We start from the raw sequence: 24,359 nt of genomic DNA on the forward strand, positions 1-24,359 counted from the left end.
CTTTTTATGATTTTTTAATGCTTAAATATTAATAAAAACAGATAAAAAACCCATTAAGTCCCGTTCCCTCCCGTTAGATAGATAGCTTTAAGTGGAAGTGTGGGGATGCTCGCACTAATCAGGGTTGGTACAGTGCAGAGACACTTATGAGAGGGAGACGGACAAAAAGAAGATTTGATACCCATCAATACTTCTGAGGTGTCCAATTGACTGCCGTTAACGGGTTAAAACCTCGACCCGTCAAGTTTTATCTCTTCAATACTTTTTAACTTTGTTTCTTTCCTTCTCCTTCACAGAAGGTTCCTTTTCCTTTTCTTGGCTTAATAAAGGCGCAGCCTTGACTCTTCGCTCTTGTGCATCTAAAACTATTTTTGCCTTTCTTATTTCTCTTCCAAAAAAATAAAGTGAGAGAGCCCTCTGCCTCCCATTTTTCACTTCACCGCTCAAAGTTACTTTTGCTGTCATCTCTTCACTTCACTCTAAGGTATGCACATATTAAACAAAGAAACGGGGTTTAACTTTTAAAGTTGAGATTTTTCCTAAATTGGGTTTTTCTTTTCTTTTAATGTTGATTTTTCTTGAAGTTTTTTCCCCTTAAAAACTTCAAGAAAGAAGAAAATCATGGTGTTTCTTTCTTTATCTTTCAGTTTGGTGTTTTCTTTCATTTCTTGAAGTTTTGCAACTCGGATTTGATCTTTATTCTTTCTTTTCTTTTCTTTTATGTGGGTGTATGTATGTACATCTTTGAATTGACTGTTTTTCAGGACTTCGCATTTTCTAGGCTGATATACTGTAGATTTGTTCTTTGTCTTCTTTTTTATTTAATTTTATTTTTGTGTTTCCATTTTGAGTCATATTATTAACTCTATGCTTTGATTCATTTGGTGATATCGTTAATGGTTGTTTTGGTTTATTGCCATTAATGGGTCTTAGATCAGTATTCTGTTTCCACTAATGTTTTTTGTGCTTGTTGAATTTGTATCTCTATTAGTAGTATGCAGTCCTTTTTTTTTAGTTACTTCATGTTAATAATCTCTGGAGAAATAGTAACCTTTTGCCTTTTGGCCCTTTATTGTTGGGCCTCTTTCAGATGTTAAACCAGACATGAAGTTGGAAAAAAGTTGATTGATTTTCTTCATAATTTCAGTAATTAATTTAATGATTATGCAAAGTCTTAGGTTTTGTTTCCACCATTATCTGTTTTTTCTATTGTCTTGAAGTCTTATAATGATATTAGCCAGTATAAGTTTTCGGTAAATGAAATAGTTATCCCCTTTTCAATATATGCATATCCTAGGGCATTCTCATTGTATATTTCAACCTTACAATATCCTGTTGCATTCCTCTTTTTTTTGTTTTGTAGATTTTTTTGTAAACAACTGCAATGGATCCTCGATTCAATCCGTTGCCTGATCCTGGGAACACTTTCGAGTTTGAAGATCAGATCAATTTGCCAAGCTTTGAGGAATCTCTGGAATTTCCTCAGAATTATAACAATGACTATGCATCTTTTGGTGTCCCTTACACTGCACCAAGCCAAAACATTGATAATTTTGCTCCATCCTCAAACGCTAGCTCGGAAGTAGACTCTCCAGATGATCACTACTCTGATTCTCTATTCAAGTACCTAAATCAGATACTAATGGAGGAGAATATTGAACATAAGCCGAGCATGTTTCATGATCCGCTTGCTCTAAAAGCTGCTGAGAAATACCTAAATCAGATACTAATGGAGGAGAATATTGAACATAAGCCGAGCATGTTTCATGATCCGCTTGCTCTAAAAGCTGCTGAGAAATCCTTATATGAAGCCCTTGGCAAAACGTACCCTCCTTCACCATATCGTACCCCTTCTCAGTTAGAAAGCCCAAGTCCAGACAGCAGTTTCCCGACTTCCAGTGACCATAGTACAAGTAGTAGCAATACGCATAGTAATTCCACCGATCGTCACTGGATTGTTGATCCAGGTGAATCTAGGTTGCCTGTGGGGTCCATCCAACCTTTGCTGCAGAGTAACTCAGAGGGGTCCCGTGGTTCTTTAAACAACTTTGCTAACTCGAATGGCCCTATGAACTCTTTTTTAAACCCTAATGTTGTTTCAAGCGTGTTTACTGATAGCGAGTCTATCTTACAGTTCAAGAGGGGGATGGAGGAAGCTAATAAATTCCTTCCAAATCTTAGTCAATTTGTCATTGATTTGGATAACTATACGTTGCCTCCAAAGACGGAAGAAGTGACCAAAGAGGCTGTGGTCAAGGTAGAGAAGGATGACAGGAATCACTCACCTAATGGCACGAAAGGAAGAAAGCATCAGTATCCTGAGGACAGTGATTATGGAGATGAAAGGAGCAATAAACAATCAGCAATATATGTTGAGGAGGAGGTTGAGTTATCAGAGATGTTCGACAGGGTTCTCCTGCTGGGCGATACAATATGTTGTGATGGGAATGACAAGTCTGAAATGCCATCTAAAGTAGACAAGAGTTTGGATCAGAATGGACATGGAAAAACTCCTGCTAAGAAACAAGGGACTAAAAACGAAGCTGTGGATCTAAGGACTCTCTTAATTAGCTGTGCACAATCGATTGCTTCTGATGACTACAGAACGGCATATGAACAGCTAAAGCAGATCAGGCAGCATTGTTCTTCTACTGGTGATGCATACCAAAGGCTGGCCAGTGTATTTGCTGATGGCCTTGAAGCCCGGTTGGCTGGCACCGGCACTCAACTATATGCTGCCCTTGCTCCGAAAAAGATAACAGCTGCTGAGAAATTGAAAGCATACCAGGTTTACCTTTCGGCATGCCCGTTCAAGAAAATATCAATATTCTTTGCAAATAAAATGATCTTTCACACAGCATCAAATGCCAAGACATTACATCTCATAGATTTCGGTATACTTTATGGTTTCCAGTGGCCAATACTCATCCAACTTCTCTCACAGTTACCTGGTGGGCCTCCAAAGCTTCGTATTACTGGAATAGACCTTCCCCAATCCGGCTTCAGGCCAGCAGAAAGCTTAGAACAGACGGGGACCCGCTTGGCGAAATATTGCGAGCGCTTTGAAGTACCGTTCGAATATAACGCTATAGCAACACAGAATTGGGAGAATATTAAAATCGAGGACTTGAAACTTGTAAGCGGTGAGACTGTCGCTGTGAACTGTCTTTTTCGTTTTAAGAACCTTCTGGATGAAACAGTTGTGATAGACAGTCCGAGGGATGCGGTTCTGAGCTTAATTAGAAAGATGAATCCAGATATTTTCGTGCAAGCTGTAATCAATGGATCTTATAGTGCACCCTTCTTTGTTACTCGCTTCAGGGAGGCTCTCTTCCATTTCTCAACTCTTTTTGACATGTTTGATGCTACTTTACCCCGTGATGATCAGCAGAGGTTGCATTTCGAACAAGATTTTCTTAGACGCGAGGCAATGAATGTCATTGCTTGTGAGGGTTCTGAGAGGGTTGAAAGGCCTGAGACGTACAAGCAATGGCAGGTCCGTAATATGAGGGCTGGATTCAAGCTTCTTCCGTTGAACCAATTCCTCATGCAGAAGTTAAGGTGCAAGGTGAAAGGGGGATACAATCGAGATTTTGTGTTCGATGAGGATGGCAAATGGATGTTACAGGGTTGGAAAGGCCGGATAATATGTGCTAGTTCGTGTTGGGTGCCAGCATAGAAGTATCTGAAACATTGTTTTAGTCAGACTTAGTTTATAAGGATGCTGTTATGTAGCCAAAAACGACGTGTTCTTAGCTATTTTGTACATAATGCTGGCTCTAGAAAGGATTAGTCGCTGATCTTGATTTGGTGTGGTGAAACACATGTATGAAATGTTAGTGTGACTTAGCGTTGCTTGTCAGTCTACTTGTGATTGTTCTGTAAAATTGGCCTAATGGAGTTGTTGTCTATTGAGTTCAATTTTCATTACGGAGAAAAGAGGATATTTGAAAGCCATTATGTTGCAACTTTGGTTTTTGAAGCTACATTTTTCAACTTTGGTTTTTGAAGCTACATTTTTTATCTGTTCTTTCTCATGTCCTTGGCATTAGTTCTCTCTAGTTTTCCTTCCTATCGTCTAACATATTCTTATGATAATAGGACTTTTGGTAGAACTTTCCTATTGCTTTGACTCTTCATGAATGTCGACGGGTGTGTGTCACATTCTCCAATAATAATGCATTTTTAAAGAATTCAACATAAGTGCGGCAACATGTTTAGAAAGGTCGAACAACATACTCCTAGCATTGTTTTGTTTAACCAACGAAAAACTAAAAATAAATCCTGACGTAGAAGTACTGAAAAAACTGACGAAGACATGTGAATATGCTTAAAAAAAGAAGATAATGTCAGTAAATAGATTCGTTGATTCTGAGACAAGTTTTAGCCGATATTTGCCCTTACACTACCTTTAAGAATACTATTGATTTCATTTTATATATATTACATTTTTTTTTACCATTACTCCCTCCATTTCTAAGTAAATGATGTTTTAGCCTTTTCATTTTATTTCAAGATAAGTGGTGATTTAAGATTTTAAGAGGAAATTAATATTATTCTTCTAAAATTAGTTTTATTTACAAAATCAAAAATTATTAAATAGCTTTTTTTTTCCTAGGCATTTGATTAGGGGTAAGTTAGTAAAAACACTCATAATTTTCTAGGAGCGAGCAATTTCTTAAAAAGTGTGCATAAACTAAAAACACAACTTATTATGAAACGAATGGAGTATTTATTCTTTTTATTACGAGCATAATAAGGATTAGAGGTAAGGAAATTTAGTTCTCTGCTATATGATACTCCGTTCGGTTCAAAAAGAGTGTCCACTTAGCCATTCACACACCTCTTAAGAAAATACTAACTTCTAAACAAAAATGAGTAATTTGACTAAAATGCCCCTAATTAAATAGGCATTGAGATTTGGTTACTTAATACTTAATAAGGACAAATTTGAAAAATTAAGATTAATTCTTTCTTGATTTGATAAGTGGATAATCTTTTTTTAAGTAAAATATAAAGACTAAGCGGACACTCTTTTTGAACCGGAGAGAGTATGATAATATTTGTGAGTTGTAACATTGGACTTGATTTGTCAGCAATAAGAAATTTAGATCTCACTCTAGATCCCTTCACATAACGGTTGAGAATTCGGTAAGATATGAAATACTACTTTTATTTATTTATTTATTTATTTATTTATTTATTTATTTTATAATTGCAAAAATCTTTCTCGGTAGAAGTTTGATTCTTCTCCTGTGTCAATACCCAAATTATGAAGGGAAATTTATGTCATGAGTCAGGCTTATAGATTTATAAACATAATTAACACATAAACATAGACAGGGCCGGCCAGAGGGCCAAGTCATTAAAGCGGGAGCTTTTTGGGGCCCTCATTTTTTATTTGGTGTTCGGTATCTATATTGATTTTTCCAATTAATTCGATTTCGAGACACGCAAGGCCGATTAAAAAGAGAATCACTCCCCAACAAGATTTTTTTAATCACACACTCGAACCCAAAACCTCTAGTTAAGGGAGGATGAGACCTAACTTTTACCTACAATATATTTATAGGTTAATTTTAAAAAAAAAATATTGAGAAAAAAAAAGGTCTCCCGTTAAAGTTAGCTTTAAGCCACCAATCTTATTGAGCCGCCCTTGCACGTAGAATCGTGCAAACCATAAAGTATTTTATATTCACAACTAAAATGATAAATTATTAAATGGTGTCAACATCTTAATTCAAATATTATCATTAACAACATTTTTTGGATTTGTAGGCCTTCGCAGCCTCATATGGAAATCGGGACATTTTAGCTGTTGGTGGGGACCAAGCTGGACCATAATCTAATTATTGCTGTAGTTTTGTCAATTAAGTTTGGACTAAACATTCAGCTTGAGAGAGAATTGACGGTTCGATTGGAAAACACATTTTTTTTACTGTATTTAATCTTTGTTTTCGCTGTATTCATGACTAAAATAATTTTTTTCGCATTGTATTCATGAAATAATTATCTGTATTCATAAATTGGCTTATTTTATTCATGAATACAACAAGTAAAAAACTGAATGCATATACACCAATAATTACACAAATACATCATATTTTCCGTTATGTATACAACAGATACAGGCAAAAAATACTGTATATAACATAGATACACCAAAAAATTAACAAATACAAGCGAAAAACATTGTATACACGGTAAATATACAACAAATACAGTGAAAAAATTAATGAATACACTGAATTGTATGCTAAAAAAATAATGAATACACTGAAAAAGAAACGTGATTTTTCATTTCCGGTACCGGAATTTGACCGGAAAAGCCATCGTCGGCCAGACTCCGACAAAGCAACACTTGTTGACGGTGAAGATCCGATGTATATCCGGTCAGATCCGGCAAAGATTTGACCAGATCTGACCGTCAAAGTTCGCCAGAGAAGGATGGAAGGCCAATCGGTGAAGATCTGATTTATATTCGATCAGATCCGGCCAAGATCTGACCGTCAAAGTTCGTCGGAGAAGGATGAGAGGCCAATCGGTGAAGAACTGATGTATATCCCGTCAGATCCTGCCAAGATCTGACCGTAAAAGTTTGCCGGAGAAAGGTCGTGGTGGCCGGCGGCAGAGCAGGGGTGGGGGAGAAGAGGGAGAGAGAGATGGGAGGATTGGGTTGGAAGTGAATAATGTGATGATGGCGTATTTTACTTTGTATATACATATATAGCTATAAGTTGTATTTAACATATAATTATTAGCTATGGAATGTAATTATTTTAAACTATAGCTACTAAATATAAATATGTAGTAATGTTAGTTATGCTACGTAGTTATTCCATTTTTAAATCTCAGGTTACTTTGAATAGTCAACTTTCATTTTCAAAATAAATATACTTCGCCAAAATGAAACGACTTTAGAACTAAAATTTTAGAAGAGAGTAAGGGCCCGTTTGACTTAGCTTAAAAAAACAGCTTATAAGCTAAAAAAAATAAGTTGGACTACCCCAACTTATTTTTTTAGGCTTATTTTAAGCACAAAATGGCTTATAAGCTGGCCAGCCAAACACTCAAAAAAACTAAAAACAGCTTATAAGTTGTTTTCAACAACTTATAAGCTAAGCCAAACGGGCTCTAAGCTTTTTGTTGAATGAGCCTAAGCAAGAGCGGGGAGCATACTAGATCAGAGTTAGTTTAGCTGGCCCAAAGAACATATACCTACTCGGATGAGGCATAACCAGAACTGAAACCACATCTCGTTGAGCTGCTCTAGCAAAAACCCCTTTCGGAAGCTCAATTTGTAGGACCACGGAAAATACTCGCATGCATTTTAGTTCGACTAAATACTTGTAATGTCTTGATCCGCCTGGGGAACCATTATGCTCAAGGTAGCATGAACACTAAGGGGTCGTTTGGTAGCTAGGTAGGGTTATGCAGGTATTAGTAATAAAGAGACTAGTTATAAGAGAATTTATTTATTATTATTTATGCAGCGATTAGTTATTTCACCTTCTATCCTGCATAAAATAATATATTGATTTTCTCATAACCCATACATGTATTAGTTATGCGAGTTTCTAAATTGCAACCCAAACACCATATTAAATTTATACATGAATAACTTACCTCCTAACTAGCTACTAAATGTGACATTACTTATGTTGGATTTAATATATGCATAACTCACCTTCAAATCAATTAACTAACGACCCTAATAGCTCTATTTAGTTCTATTTAGTTATTAATCCTCCTTAACCGAGATAAAAGAAAAGACCCACACTGGTGGGAACAGTAACTACTGCAGCCTGCATAGGGGCGGCAAACGATACTCCCAAAGTGAAAGTGGCTTTTTACCTTTGTTTCCAAGAAATTGAGCCTCAAAATTGGAGTACTATTTGTGACATTGTTATTTGTCTTAAACAAACAAACCAACATTTGTCACCATTTTTTCTTGTACTAATTTGAAACAATTATGGGTAAAAAATTAAACCTGCTTGATTCTTGAAATGGAATCCAATAATCACTTAACTACAACATTCTCAAGCAATAATCAGGAATGTGAATTCGAACTTACTACTCATGAAATTGCTAATTCTTCTGCCCGTGCATCATGTCCAATTAAGGTAGTTTTATTTGAAGAGGATGTCAATCTTCTAGCATGTGATTACTTTGAGGGGGTCCTTAGGTACATTAACCAGATGCTTATGGAAGAGGACTTAGAGAATAGGCCATATATGCTTCAAGACTCCTTAGCTCTACAAGCTGCTGAGAAATCCTTCTATGATGCCCTTTCTGCAGATCATCAATTAAAAATTCAACATATTTGTGTGAATTATTTTATGGCCACACAAGAACACCAATCTGTTATTGGCACAAGGGGCAAGAGATGTGGCTATGAGGATTTTAATGATTCTGTAGAAAGGCCAACGAGTAGTAAGTATTTGGCAAGTAGTTTAGAAGAATTGGATCAGACAGAGTTGTATGATACGACACTTCTTTGTTCTTCCAAGAATCCTGGATTTTATAGTGATCCACCATGTTGTCAGAGTGATTGTTCAATAGAGGAAAAACTAGCTTATAAGCCATTGTATGTCCAATCAAGAATACCAAAGCGAGGGAGGCCACAAGCTGGTTCAAAACGAGTCATCGCGAATGCAGTATATTTGTGGAGTCTCTTAACTCAATGTGCACAAGCCGTGACAAATTATGATACTAGGACTGCCTATGAAAAGCTCAAGCTGATTAGGTTACACTGTTCTCCACATGGTGAAGCAACAGAAAGAATGGCACACTACTTTGCTGATGCCCTCAAGGCTCGCTTAGCCAGCACTGGAATAGAACTGTATACAGCATTTGCAAAGAGGACAATATCTGCGGCAGACATATTAAAAGCCTTTCAGGTCAGAGGCAGTCTTATTGCTTTCTCGTGGAACTATGTATACATATGCAAAAAGTTTTTAAAACATGTACAATATAATAAGTTTACAATCATTCTGAATCCACTAACTTTAGATCCTAAATTCGTCTTTGTTTCAGGTAAACGTTACAGCATGCCCGTTTGGGAAGATGTCAAACATATTTGCTAACAAGTCAATTGGGATGTCTACAAGGGAAGCCAAAAGTATACACATTATTGATTTTGGTATTTTGTATGGTTTTCAATGGCCATGTTTTATTCAGGGATTTCCCAAAGGCCATCAGGACCTCCAAAACTTCGCGTTACAGGAATAGATTTTCCACAACCAGGATTTAGACCAGCAGAGAGAGTTGAGGAGACGGGGCATCGACTAGCAAACTACTGCAAGAGATTTAATGTCCCTTTTGAGTATAATGCTATAGCTAAGAAATGGGATTCTATCCAGCTGGAGGATCTGAAGACAACAAAAGATGAGATGCTTGTAGTTAATTGCTTATACAGGCTTATAATAGTGTCTGATGAAACAGTATATGAAAACAGTCCGAGGGATGATGTTCTAAGATTGATTAAGCAAATGAAGCCTGATGTTTTCCTTCATGGGATAGTTAACGGGGCATATAACTCAACTTTCTTTATAACTCGATTTAAAGAGGCATTATTCCACTTCTCTTCTCATTTTGACATGATGGAGGCAACTGTACGGCGTGAAAATCAAGAGAGAATACTGTTTGAGAAGGTGATTTTGGAAATTATGAACATTGTGGCTTGTGAAGGTACTGCAAGAGTTGAGAGACCAGAACCATATAAGCAGTGCCAGTTAAGAAACCAGAGAGCTGGCTTTAGGCAGCTTCCATTAGACAAGGACATAATTAAAGAAGTGAGGGCCAAGGTGCATAGGCGATACCACAAGGAACTTTTGGTTGGTGAAGATGGCCACTGGATGCTGCAGGGATGGAAAGGCAGAGTTCTATATGCTCTCTCTTGTTGGAAACCTGTTGATAATGATCATTCAGAAGTCTAATTAAATTTTAACAAACTGAACATTTTGATACTCATTCATGTGTGTTGGCACTTATATGGTCTCCCTTTGCTTCTGTTTCAAGGATGTTTAAGCTGTCTTTCAAACTGATTTCCAATTAAATATATGTTCATGTTTGCTTTTGATGAACTTGAGACACAAGAAGCTAGATATTTGACATATATCAGTTACAACATTCCTAGAGTTCTCGCTTTTTTGATTAAGCCCGAAACATTCATTGATGTGAAGTGATCTTTCTTGACTATGAATCCTTGTTTACTCCATTATTTCAATCACACGTTGCTTTTGCGTGACTCCGATTCTTAAGGGGCTAGAACTACGGTTAAGACCCATAAAATGGTTTTCAATATGCTGAGGTTTGTAGTAATGAACAAGGTGTCCCGTACAATGTCAAGTTTGAATAGTAATCCTTGCCATGCTATATTGCTATTAAGCCAAACGAAATAAACCCTTTGACCTCAACTTTTGTAGTGATGCTGTTGACGAGAAATTTTTTATGTAGGTCACATTGCAGTATCTGTGAGATACTAAAACAACTACCTAATAAAGAACGGTATCAGAATCCCAAAGGACTATCTAAATTGATTCATTTCTACCAACAAGATTCAATTGCCTAATAGGAATTACAAGGGGAAAAAAGAAGAGGGGGACGGCGCGCGCGGTTGGGCCGGGGGTGAGTGGGGGGCGAGGGGGAGAGAGGTTGTTCTTCCACAATGTAGATCACATTTATGGTGTGGGAAAAAAGAAGAGGGGGACGGCGCGCGCGGAGGGGGGGGGGTGTGGGGGGCGAGAGGGAGAGAGGTTGTTCTTCCACAATGTAGATCACATTTATGGTGTGGGAAAAAAGAAGAGGGGGACGGCGCGCCTGGGGGGGGGGGGGGGGGGAGAGGTTGTTCTTCCACAATGTGGATCACATTTATGGTGCCTCTACTCCGGAAAGTAATTCAACAACAAAAGAAGAATAAATAATAATGCGGAGCTAGATATTGAAGATGAAAGTTATTTGGATTGAAAGTCATTTCACACCCAAATACTTAATATTCAACGCGTTTCGCATGCCAAAACTTGCTTCTAGGGAGAAGTTTTTACAACTATAGTCACATGAGAGATTTCACGTCCACTAAGCAATAATAATACAGCTAGGGACCGTGAAATCAATGAAACAACTATTATTCAGGTTTACAGGCGAAAAAAAAAAGGAACTAGAAAATAAAATTTTAAATAAATACTACTATATGGTTGTCTTTATTGCGAGATAACACAACTAAACTCTGACTTCAATTGCAATCTTTTCTGAGTAGCGAATGTCTGGTTTAACATCTTCCCATAACTCCGGTAATGCTTCCTTCATGTTATGAATACTCTCTAGTGAATTATCTATACCTTGTGTTCTATGTGAGGCACCCACCTACACCAAATAAGTGAAATTCATATGCATATTAGTAAGAACTAAGAAGGAAGAAAAATGAGTTTTTTTCTTTTTGTTGCTCAGAAAGTTAGTAATTCAACTTACCCAAACAGTATGAAGGCCCATTAGCTTAGCAGTCTGAAGGTTACGGACAGAGTCATCAAAGAAAAGCTGAGGAAAGCATAAAGATAAAAGCATTAGGTTAGAATTCAGGTAAATCGGTAAAAGATGGAAATGCAGAAATCAAGGCTAATTACATACCGTCTTTTGAGGGTTAATATTGGCTATCTTAAAGGCTTGTTCATAGGCTTCTTCGAAGGGTTTGCAAACAATAAGACTCCTAGGGGATTCTGGAAGGAGAAGAAGTATCTAGTATTAGTCAATACATTTGAAATGTCTCAAGCGTGAAATGGAATTAAATTTGGCTACAGACTCACCAGCATTGTTACTGTTAGTAGGATTCAAAGTCTCAAAGCATATGATATCATCAAAACAGTCCTCTAATCCCAGCCTGCTAAGAACTTTCGCCACATGGGCTTCATTTGCATTTGAAAATATCTGTTTCAATCACAAGAATGCTCATTACACCAACGTTGTCACACAAAAGAGTATACCGTCACTAAGGTACTTGCTTGTTTGTAGTGATATGGAAAAAGTATGTGTAACTTACAACTTTTCGAACAGGCAAGCTATGCAAAAGATTCCTCAAAACATAGTCATGCTTTAAAAGTTCATAAGGTAATCTCCCATGTACAAAACTGTCAACAAAGATCGGATTGTTTACTTCTCATTTCAAAACAATATAAAGAGACGTGTAAGGAAACATAGACAGAAGTGTAAAGAAACATAGACAAGAAGTGGTACCTATGGTAGTCATCATAATCAAAGTCGTAACCAATAGCCTAAAAAAAATGAATGTCAAGTTTAGCATATGTACAACCTAGACTTAACTGTGCAAAGTTCATTTAAACAAGCGAGATAATCTTTACCCTGAGACCAGCCATGGTTGTTCCATACTCCTTATATAAGCTTATACACATTTCCGGAACTTTAGTCTCGTCTATGCCAAGCTTTTCAATCATATAATCTAAAAGATACATCCATGGAAATATTATTATTTATTCGATCCAAAATCATTTATCTAGGAAGCAATTATATGAGGAAAATCAAATGACAGAAAACTGCTAAATTACCAATGATATTCTTCGTGCATTGTGCTGAAATACCAGAGCTCTGTGGATAAAGTGTATCATCAACATCTGCAAATTGAGGTAGAGGCGTTTTTAGAAATGAATACACAAGGCAATTTTCCTTTTGTAAAGAGAACACGTAAAGGGATTTTAAAATCTTACCAAAGAGAAGGCACTCGTATTTTGGCTCTGAAACTCGCTGGTAGCTGTCTTCGTGCTCCATTTTGTTATAAGGATCTTAAACAACATAAACATCAAAATTTAGTATTTGGCTCACAAATTGGATATACGTGTGACAGAAATTCGTCTAAAAGGCTATTGAGAGAGCGTATAAAGCTCAATTGAAAATTGGAGTTCATGATATATAGCACTGATAATAAGTAGTGTTCCCTCAACAATAATAGAAAGAAGAAATGGATACATCCGCAATGCTCCTATCCAGTAAAACCTCTAGGTAACAGTTCCTCTGTAACACCATTTCAATATAATGGCCAAGTTTTCTTTTAGAACCGACTTTCATATTATCTTATGTCTTATCATATGTTCTCCATAACAGCATCTCACTATAGCAGCCAAAAATTATCTTAACAAACGACACTGTTATATAGGGGTTTGACAGTAATAGGAGTATGGCTAGGACTGCAAAAGAAGCATCCTTAGAAAGGGTTAAGGTGATGGACTCATTATCATAAGCAGATCAACATAAGGGAGACCAAAATGTCCAGATAATACAGGAGAAGATCTAAAACCTCAAACATGGCTTTTCCAATTTCTCTAGTAAAGAACATAGTTTAAAACGTCTTAGCAGACAAGAAATGAAATTTCATTGCATATCTCTTCCTATAAAATTGGAAGGTTACAAACATTAGGATATAAAAGATAGACTCAAAAACTCACACAGTGATTGTATTTACTGTTGATAAAAATTCAATCTTGACCTTTGAGAAATAAGAAAAAAATCATACAACAGGAAACAATCAAACAGAGCACCACTAATTTCCTCTTTAACCGACTATGCCCATAATATTGGTATAGTTTATTCATCATTAACCATTCTTGCTATAAAAAAAAAAGGGTAGAAACAAACAAGGAAGAAGATCAATCCTTATAAAAATTGAACCTTTACCACACAATGATTCAAATGGACAAGACATTCAATCACATTTCTTTAACAAAGGAGAAAATTAAATAAAAATAATAAAGGAGATTATCTTGGGAAGTACAAACAAGAAAACTCATAAAATTGCAATGAAATCTGAAAACAAGAAACCCCATTTGGAGAAAAAGAAAAAAAGAGCATTACTTCATAGTTAAGGATACTTGAAATTATAAACAAGAATACACATAAAACTGCAACAAAATCATAAAAATGGGGAACCCAAATGAAAGAAGAGAAACAGAAATGATTACCAGATCTCTCTACACGAGAATGTGGAAGTTACTTTGAGCAGTTTTCTATTTATTTCTTCGCTATAATAAGAAAGGAGGATGGGAAATAAACGCGGTGGACAACGAAAGTGTGCAATGTTAGGAGGCTATTTATAGCACAAACTTTGAAATAAATGGAACCGAATATGAAAAGACACGTTTACTTCTTTCTTAAAGTAAGGAAAGCGGGGCCAAAAGAAATTGAACAAGTCTTGGGTCCTACATCTAGAATTCTGACCAATTGTTTTTCAAATGAATCTTTTCTTTCCTTCTCTCCAACCACATATGTTATGACTCCCCCAATTGACAGCAATTGCAGTATACAGTAGTCAGTACAGTAATATATTTCTCCTACTTGAAAATTAATTCTTACTCCCTCCGTTTTAATTTATGTGAACCCATTTGACTGAGCACCATATTTAAGAAAGAGTAAACACTTTTAAAACTTGTGGTTCAAAATAAGTTTTGAATATTTGTGTCGTTATAAATCACTTCGTAAAGTGAATTTATTTTCAAATTAGAGAAGAGGTCATTTATTTTGACTAGCTTAAATTTGCGCTATGAACCCATTTAAAATGGAAACCGCACAAATCGAGTGTTTCTCTATTCCCCAAATTTAAATTGGAAACATCCCACTAAGAATGGGTAATTCGCACGATTGTCCCTATCGTGGGTTGGCCTTTAATTTTTATCCATCAAATTTTTTATCTTTAATTATTGTCCTTCGGCACTTTAAGTAATAAAGAAGTAGCCGAAAATATCCCGATATTCTGAGTTCGAACCTTAACAGAGTAAAAAAAAAAAGACTCAAAAGACAAGGTTTTTATTGAAACTATACATATTTGGGCAAAGCTAGCCGTAAGGCATAGTCCTGTAGTATTCTACAAAACTATGCCGGACAAGGCATACCTTTGTCCCTGATAGATTATGTAAATATTAGTTAGAATATTTTGTAATCTCCTATTTTAGGTTAGCTTTGCTTAACATATTATTTGGTAGAATTAGCTCCTTGATTCTAGCCTAACTTTATGGTTGTATAGTTTGTATATTAACCAAGTCAAGGAATGAAATGAGGCACGGAAAACATTTCTTTCATGGTATCAGAGCAGGGTTTTTCTTCTTCCTTATTCTTCCGCTGCGCCCTAGTCCCTCCTTCTTCTTCCTCTTTCTGTCATCTTCACTCTCTAATCCATCAGCCATGCCTGATGAAACACCCACTCCGGTTAAGTCCTCGTTCCACCCGGCCTTCGCGGTCTCGAATATCAAGAATCACATCTCTGTTGTTCTTGAGATGGAGAACTCACAATACGGAACATGGGCCGAGCTTTTCAAGATTCATGCTCGTTCTCACAAGGTCCTTCATCACATCATTCCTCCCCCCACAGGTAAGGAGAAGCCGGCTCCCAAAACTGATGAGGAAGTCGAATTATGGATGACCATTGACGCCACCGTGCTTCAATGGATATATTCGACAATTTCGAATGATCTGTTAAACACCATAATCGAACCAGATGCTACTGCAATGGAAGCTTGGTGTAACATCCCGTAAATCCGAATTAGGTATAAATGTATGAATCTAGTATAAAGGTGATATTTTAGCTATACGAATATATTTGGGATGAACTCGGGTGATAAACAGTCGTTTTGAAGTCAAACCAAAAAGTGAAGTTCTTAAGGCCTTCTAAATTTGTCTAAGTCTAGGACAGTCTGTACTTATGTCCTGTTTTCGGGTACTTGCGTTAGGAATTTGTGAAAATTTCCTTCTTGAAAGTTGTAGCCCTTTGAAATACCTTTCCAACGGTATATTATGGGGGGTCAAGGGGACATCTGTACAAAAAGTTATGGCAATTTTACTGAAGGAGTACAGAGCAGTCCGTTCACTGGTCATGTTATACGTACTACTTATACGGCCCATATAATTTTATACGGACCGTATAAGTCGTTCGTACTTCATGACGCTCCAAATCGACGTTCTGTTCAGCCATGATGAAATATTGCCATATTATACGGACCGTATAACTTTATACAGACCGCATAATACGTCCATATAACTTCCGCCCCACTTTTGTATAAATTCAAGCCTTGAGTTCTTTTATTTCATTATTCACAATTCCAAGCCCTAGCAACAATCCAAAACATCAAGGTAAGTGAATCCAAACCCTTCCAACTCAATTCTAACATATATTCTAATAATCTAAGCAAGAAATTATTGCTCCTAATCTAGGGTTTTCAAGAAAACCCATCTCAAGGTTCAAGAATCAAGATTTAGGAAATCTTCTCCAATACTCAAGTCTTTAATTCAAGTTTTGGAGCAATTAAGGTATGTAGAACTTCCATCCACATGTGGGAATCTCTACGTTCTTCCCCATGCTCTGTTTCTTGATATTCATGAAGTTCAAATCCTGGGGCATTAAACCCAACATATTGGTAGCCCGTATTTATGTATTTATGTACATGAATTTTGTATCTATATTCGTTATTGTATTCCTAATCTTCCATTACGGTTATTAGGAACCCTAGCTTAATCCATGAATCATGAATTCTTCCTCATGTGTTCTCATTATGTTTATATGAAACTTTATGATTTTATCTAGCAAGTTACAAGCATGTTTTCAAGTCAATTATATATATAATTATGAACTATTGTTATTACTCATGAATCAAGAACATGTTTGCAAGACTTTGACAACTTATCTCAAGAAACCATATTACAAGATATTTCATGAAACCATGTTACAAATTATTTTGTGAAATCATGATTACAAGTTATTTACAAGTTATTTCACGAAAATCATGGGCTTCTTAGCCAACTATATCATGTTCATGTTTTTGGGAATTGCTTAGTTAACCGAGAAGGCTCAGATAGCCTGAAACTACGTTGCCACCGTAGGATAAGGGTTGTCAGCAAGGAGGCAACACCTTCATTATGCAGTTTGGATCCTTACATGCTTATTATTACTTAAATCTCATATCCCTGGCAAGGTGTGAGTGTTCTGCTGGTAGGACGCAAGTACCAGATCATGTTGTCGGTTATACTATAGCGTTCCCCACGTTACAAGCAGTTTTACATACATGTATTTCCATTGATTTCCTGTTTTCAGACTTTACTCACATTTTATGCTCATGTTCAAGTTACATTCAGTTTCAGTTCATGTCCTATACCTATGTTGTGCCATGTTCTTCATTTCAGCACGTTTTACATACTAGTATTATTCACCATGTACTAACGTCCCTTTTGTCCGGGGCCTGCACTTCACGGTGTAGATACCGGTTTTCAGGAGCATACACCTGCGCAGTAGGATCACTTCAGTTATCAGCTTATTGGTGAGCCCCACTCCTCTCGGGGTTCAACATGGAGTCTGCATTAGTATTCAGTTCATGGTAGTCCAGGGCCATGCCCTGGTAGCTAGTATTCAGACATATTTTAGAGGTTTCGTAGACAGATGTTAGTCCACAGAGTCAGTTATGCTTTCATGTTTGCAGCCTGTTATGTTTTCATGATATTTCATGCTACGAGATAATTTCAAGACTTTATTCCGCAAATTACATTTTCATGATTCATTTAAATTGCATCATATATATTATATTGTTTTGATGCCCATGTTGACAAGCAAGCCATGAGGTTCGCTCGGACACATGCAAGCAAGGCCCGAGTGCCGTGTTACGCCCAGGCCACGGTTCGGGGCGTGACACTTGGGTCCGCTTGCGTGATATATTCCAAGATCATCAAAACTCTCGTGCGGTGACTCTCGAACAAGAATTCACGATGACCCGTATGAAGGATTTTCCCAATGCCTCCGCCTATTGTCAGCGTCTAAAGAGCCTTGCGGATCAACTGAAAAACGTCGGGGCTCCCGTGACGAATATCCGCCTTGTCCTTCAACTGGTTTCGGGTCTCACTGAAGCATACAAAGGGGTTGGGACACAAATTCGCCATGCTAAGCCTTTCCCCCCATTCACAGAGGCTTGGTCTTCCCTTGTTTTGGAAGAACGTGAACTTGCAGCCATGGTGTCTCACGGGTTTGGTTCGGATATGGTAGCCACGATCGACGACGCTACTTCAATCTGAAAACACAGGCTCACACCGAGGGAAAAACAAAAATTCCCACCGCCACAATTCTGGGAATGGCCGGGGGTTCTGGCCGTGGCTCAGGCGGCGGTAAAAACAACTCCGGCGGACGCAGTGGTTCAGGCCGTATCAACGGAGGTGCACAGCCAGCGGGCTCCTCTTCGCAGCAGTGGCATGCCGGACAACTTGGTCACTGGCAGTGGGTACCGCAGACTCAATGGGTTGCTGCTCCTCCCGCATGTCCTTACCCAACCACTTCTTGGGCTCGTCCCCCAACTGGCCCAAGAAGGCAGCAAGGTATATTGGGCCCTCCTCCAGCCCAGCAGGTATACACAGCAGCAGTAGCACCTCATGAGTCGTATGTTCCAACCGATATCGAGTCCGCAATGCACACCATGACCTTGAACCCGCCCGATCAAAATTGGTACATGGATACCGGGGCCACTTCTCATATGACATCCTCGAACGGTAATCTCTCGTCTTATTTTAATTTGAGCAATCAAAATAATGGTATTGTTGTGGGAAATGGTCATTCGATTCCAATTCGTGGTTGTGGTCATACTAGTTTGCCTCCCCCAAACCTCCCTTTATCCTTACGGAATGTCTTACATGCTCCTAAACTCATTAAGAATTTAATTTCAGTGCGGAAGTTTACTACTGATAATTCTGTGACTGTTGAATTTGATCCATATGGGTTTTCTGTGAAGGATTTTTTAGACGGGGATGGCACTAATGAGGTGTGATAGTCGGGGAGATCTTTATCCAATCACCACCATCAAATATCCAACCACCACTCCATCAACCTTTGCGGCTTTGTCCTCTCCCTTTTGGCATGATCGTTTGGGTCATCCGGGAAATTCTATTTTGGATTGTCTTAGGCTCAATAAAAGCATTGAATGTAATAAATCTATTCATTCTAGTATTTGTCGTTCTTGCGTTCTTGGTAAACACATTAAGTTGCCGTTTGATTCTTCTATTTCCGAAACTTTGATGCCATTTGATATTATTCATAGTGATTTGTGGACCTCTCCCGTGTTAAGTTCATTGGGTCATCGGTATTATGTTCTCTTTTTGGATGATTTTTCGAAGTTTTTATCGACTTTTCCTTTAGCTAAGAAATCCGATGTTTATGCGAAATTCTTAGCTTTAAAAGCCCACATTCATACCCAATTTGAACGTCATATAAAAAATGTCCAATGTGATAATGGGAGGGAATATGATAATGGTCAATTCGGGAAATTTTGTGAGTCTAATGGGATGTCATTTCTTCTTTCTTGTCCACATACGTCCTCACAAAATGGGAAAGTCGAAAGAAAAATCCGATCTATCAATAATATCACTCGGACTCTCCTTGCTCGTGCTTCTCTTCCCCCTTCGTTTTGGCATCACGCCTTACAAATGGCAACATATCTTCTTAATATTTTACCAAGCAAATTATTGGGTCATGTTTCTCCTCTTCAAGTGCTATACCAAAGAAAGCCATCTTACTCTCATCTTCGGGGTTTTGGGTGTTTATGCTATCCCCTCTTTCCTTCTACGACTATCCACAAATTGCAAGCCCGGTCTACACCGTGTGTATTTTTGGGGTATCCTACGAATCATATGTTACACCCCATTTTAACCGGGTTAAAGTAGGAGTACAACATATTGGTGATTCCTATTTTGTTTGTTTTAAGGAGTCGCCACCTAATTAATTTAACGGTGAATTAGGACACCTAGATGTTAACTAAGGTAAAGTTAAAACTAAACCTCCGTTAATAGTCTGCTTAACCAATGTGATTCTAGGTAAGGGTTCTTTATTATCCTAAAGGGAAGGGGTTAGGCATCCTTTAGAATCCGTTAACTACGGTTATCCGGCCAAACTTAGGTTAATTAATTAAGGTTAAATATAATGTTTAAATTTTAAGAAAATAGCTTGTACATATTACTAAGGTTTCAAAGGAAAATATAATAATGTCGTTTGAATTAACTTGTAGAAAAATATAGTAATTTCATAAAGGAAACGCTGAGACTTATGACTGCTGTTAAAACTTTGAATGAGAAGAGTAATGCTATTTTTTCAAAGTAGGACTTATAAATATTTGTAAGACTTTAAATGAAAGTAATAATGATGTCATTTGAAATAATACTTGTAGAAAATATGATGTATTGCATAAAAGAAGATTTTAAAGGCTATTTAAAATAAAACTTGGACATGCTAAATCCTTGAATGAAAATGTAATAATATTCTTGAAAATAAGACTTGCAAAAATATAACAACTCGCCTATAACCTTTTACCAAAATGTGAACTTTAGACAAAATTTTGTGTTATATCAATATGGTGATGTAAAAATACCCAAACTTATTTTCTTTAAAATGTGATGGATAGGGTATGAGTTTAATTTCTTTTATATTATCTATATTTGGCTAAAAGAAGTGTATTATTGGATAAACTTTGAAAAATTATTCATAGAATGTATTTGAACTTATATTTGCATATTAGTGACGTTTTGAAACGTTTGTGATAAAAATATGATTCCCTTTACTTGAAATATATAGTCATACCATTTTGCAAATTAATCATTCCCAATAAAATAAATATTAGACATTTAACATGAAAAAGAAGAGAAATAAACTTATGAAATGAATTGTTAGTCTTTCTTAAACTAAATTACCCATTACTAAACTAAACCCCACTAATATACTAAAGCTCATCTAAGTTAAGAGAATAAAACAAGATAAAGGGTTAGTTGCATAAATACAAGTTAAATGCACAAAAAATAAAATAAAAGAGGCCAACAATATCAAATGGGCCAGCCCATTTTGAGACTGCTGCTGCTATTTTTATTTGGGCTTTGACCCAGAATTCCACTTTTTATTTCTTTGGCTGCGAATAGGCCTGATGGGAAAATGACTCGAGAATATTATGTTGGACTTTTAGCCCAACACCGAATGTGGGAGAAGAACGAGTCCCTCGGACTCGTACGCGAGGTTCATGCAAAGAACTTTTTTTAGTGCAGCGAAGTGGGGCGGGTCTTCGATTCACACTCGAACACTACCAAATCCGAGCTTGCGAGGCTCGGATTCACCACAATAACAGAACAGACGAAAAAAAAATTGTTTTAGTATTTCGACTCGATATTTTGAATTACCACAACCACTGCAAATTTGACTTTTTTTTTTGGAAACTTTGGATTTTTTTTTTTCAACTTTAATTTCTAGGGGGTTTCTGCGATTAAAAACCTCTTTTGTAACGGATTTTGTGATTCCTAAGCCTTGATTCTTAGGGAATTTCCTGAATCGAAAACTCGTCCCCTTTTTTTAGGGATTTCGGGATCAAGATCTCGTTTTTGCGAGGCAATTTTTGGGGGTTCTAAAAACTGTTTTCCTAAAGGATTTCTTGCGATTCTAGAACCTGTTGTTGGGGAATTTCATGAATCGAAAACAAAGAAGTTTGGTTCCAGCCCCCCCCCCCCCCCCCCCCTTTCGATTCAACTAAACAACTATTTATAGGTTTTTTTAGTTTTTCGTGTTGAAGAAAGAGAAAGAGAGGAGCGGGGGGACAAGACGAAGGTGGGGAACAGAGGGAAGTGGGAGCGGGGTGTAGGCGGCAGTGGTGGGGGATGAAGATGATGAAGGAGAAAGAGAGAGAAGGGAACGGGGGGCAAAGGGAAGTGGGGGACAAGAGAAAATGGGAGACAGAGGCGTGGTGGAGGCGTGGAAAGGGAGAGAGAGAGAGAGAGAGAGCCGAATGAGGGAGAAGAGAGAGGTGAGCAGGAGAGAAGAGAGAGAGAGAGACGATGGGGGAAGCGACGATGATGAAAAGAAAGAGGAGAGGGAACCCTACCCGTTTTTCATTTAATTGAGAAACGGGTCTGGTCCATTTTTGGACCGAGTCGATTTAAATGTGGGCTGGAGTGAAAAATGTTGGGTTGATCTTATGAATTGGTCCAAAAATAGTATGAGTTGATTGGGCTACTACATTTAAATAAAAGACCTATTTAAATAACTTGTGTTAAAATATTACTCAATATAAAATATGCAATTATTAGTGCTTAGATAATAAAAAAAATGGCGTTGTAATAGCCGTGCAATAATATTTCGAAAATCCACAGTAAATAAACACTATTATTTAATTATGCAAAGGTAAAATGCGATGTGTGTGCGTAAGCTGGTAAAAAAATGTTGCAATGATAAAAAATGTGAATTATAATAGTACTGGTAACATAATAATAATAATAATAATAATAATAATAATAATAATAATAATAATAATCATAATAGCTAGTAACTGTAATAGAATGATGAAACGCCGGTATTGATAAGAGGCTATAAAATACAAATATATTTTTTAATTTACCAAAAATATTCGAAGCGTAAATAGGTATTTCGGAGGAGAGGCGGGACAAAATTGGGTGTCAACATCATAGAGGGTATAAATGTTATGATTTATCGTCCAACAAAATAATTATTTCTCGTCACGTAATTTTTGATGAAAATGTTTTCCCATTTTTCAATTTACATTCTCCCACTTCAACTACTTATGATTTTTTGGATGATGGGATTTTCCCATTTTGGATGCATCATATGGCTACTGATCTGGATGATCAGCCCAACCCACCCCACGCTGCACCCGTGGCCCAGCCAAATACCTCCCTCCCACCTTGGATCTTTCTGCCAACTCCCCTCAATTGGAAGCGCATGGGCCAGCCCACTCCCCTGCAGCCCAACCCCCTCCGTTGATAACTCCACAAACAAACCCACCTTCCCCTCTCACCTCTGCCTTGGGCCAACAACCATCTGGTCCGTCTCCCATACCCACACAAACATCACCCCAGCCGCCCAAATCTACCAATCAGCCCCGAATGGTGACTCGGAGTCAACATGGTATTTTTAAGCCAAAACGTACGTTTAACTTGAATGCCACGGTTACGAAATCCCCTCTCCCTCGTAACTCTGTGACCGCCCTTCGTGACCCGAATTGGAAAATGGCTATGGATGATGAATTTGATGCTCTTATTAAAAATAAGATGTGGGAGTTGGTGCCCCGTCCACCTAATATGAATGTTATTCGTTCTATGTGGATTTTTACTCATAAAGAAAAGTCTAATGGTGATTTTGAGAGGCATAAAGCCCGTCTTGTAGGTGATGGAAAGACTCAACAGGTTGGCATTGATTGTGGTGAGACCTTCAGTCCGGTGGTCAAGCCGGCTACGATTCGTACCGTTCTTAGCCTTTCATTATCAAAGAAGTGGCCTATTCATCAGCTAGATGTCAAGAATGCTTTCTTACACGGTGAGCTCAAGGAAACAGTGTATATGCATCAACCTATGGGTTTCAAAGATCCCACTCATCCGGATTATGTATGTTTACTCCGTAAGTCCTTATATGGACTTAAGCAGGCCCCGAGGGCATGGTACAAGCGTTTTGCAGATTATGTCTCTTCTCTTGGTTTTTCAAACAACAGATCTGACAATTCTTTGTTCATCTACAAAAAGGGGTCCGATATGGCATACATTTTACTTTATGTTGATGATATTATTCTTACTGCTTTCTCAGATTCTCTCTGATTCTCCATTATGGCTCTACTTGCCTCGGAATTTGCTATGAAGGATTTGGGTCCTTTGAATTATTTCCTTGGCATTGATGTCACTCGCCATAAGGATGGCATGTTTCTTTCGCAACGTAAGTATGCCGAAGAAATCATTGATCGAGCTGGGATGTCTTCTTGTAAGGCTACTTCTACTCCGGTTGATACTAAACCGAAGGTGAGCAGCACATCGGATGCTCCATATGATGACCTGACTCACTATCGCAGTCTCGCAGGTGCACTTCAGTATCTTACTTTCACGAGGCCGGATATTTCTTATGCTGTTCAACAGGTATGCTTACACATGCATGCTCCGCGAGATGATCATATGCATGCTCTTAAGCGCATCATCCGTTACATTCAGGGTACACTTGATTATGGTTTGCATCTTTATCCATCCTCAGTTACTGACCTCCTTTCCTACACTGATGCGGATTGGGGGGGCTACGCTGACACACGTCGGTCGACGTCTGGTTATTGTGTCTTTCTTGGAGATAACTTGATATCTTGGTCTTTGAAACGCCAACCTACCCTCTCTCGTTCGAGTGTTGAGGCGGAGTATAGGGGGGTTGCTAATGTTATCTCCGAGTCATGCTGGATTCGAAATCTTCTGTGGGAATTACATTGTCCTATTCATAAGGCTACTATGGTATATTATGACAATGTAAGTGCCATTTATCTTTCAGGAAATCCAGTGCAACATCAGCGCACCAAGCACATTGAAATGGACATCCACTT

The 24,359-nt window shown here is 37.7% G+C and overlaps 2 protein-coding genes and 1 pseudogene across 2 annotated transcripts; 2 read left to right on the plus strand and 1 right to left on the minus strand.

Annotated features, from left to right (window-relative positions):
- The first annotated feature begins 146 nt into the window (after positions 1 to 146).
- LOC132605733 (scarecrow-like protein 33) lies at positions 147 to 3,957 on the plus strand. The gene is made up of 2 exons (XM_060318942.1): positions 147 to 484; positions 1,364 to 3,957. The coding sequence occupies exon 2, from the start codon at positions 1,385 to 1,387 to the stop codon at positions 3,677 to 3,679; it is 2,295 nt and encodes a 764-aa protein (XP_060174925.1). The 5' UTR covers positions 147 to 484; positions 1,364 to 1,384; the 3' UTR covers positions 3,680 to 3,957.
- A 4,041-nt stretch (positions 3,958 to 7,998) lies between these two features.
- Positions 7,999 to 10,113, plus strand: LOC132626397 (scarecrow-like protein 14; annotated as a pseudogene).
- Positions 10,114 to 10,942: 829 nt separating this feature from the next.
- Positions 10,943 to 14,121, minus strand: LOC132605741 (uncharacterized protein C24B11.05). The gene is made up of 10 exons (XM_060318955.1): positions 13,965 to 14,121; positions 12,717 to 12,791; positions 12,558 to 12,623; positions 12,354 to 12,451; positions 12,229 to 12,266; positions 12,035 to 12,122; positions 11,802 to 11,922; positions 11,626 to 11,714; positions 11,470 to 11,535; positions 10,943 to 11,364 (listed from the first exon to the last, which is right to left on the minus strand). The coding sequence occupies exons 2-10, from the start codon at positions 12,775 to 12,777 to the stop codon at positions 11,221 to 11,223; spliced, it is 771 nt and encodes a 256-aa protein (XP_060174938.1). The 5' UTR covers positions 12,778 to 12,791; positions 13,965 to 14,121; the 3' UTR covers positions 10,943 to 11,220.
- Positions 14,122 to 24,359: the final 10,238 nt, after the last annotated feature.

This window comes from Lycium barbarum, chromosome 1, assembly GCF_019175385.1.
Source record: "Lycium barbarum isolate Lr01 chromosome 1, ASM1917538v2, whole genome shotgun sequence".
NCBI lineage: Eukaryota > Viridiplantae > Streptophyta > Magnoliopsida > Solanales > Solanaceae > Lycium > Lycium barbarum.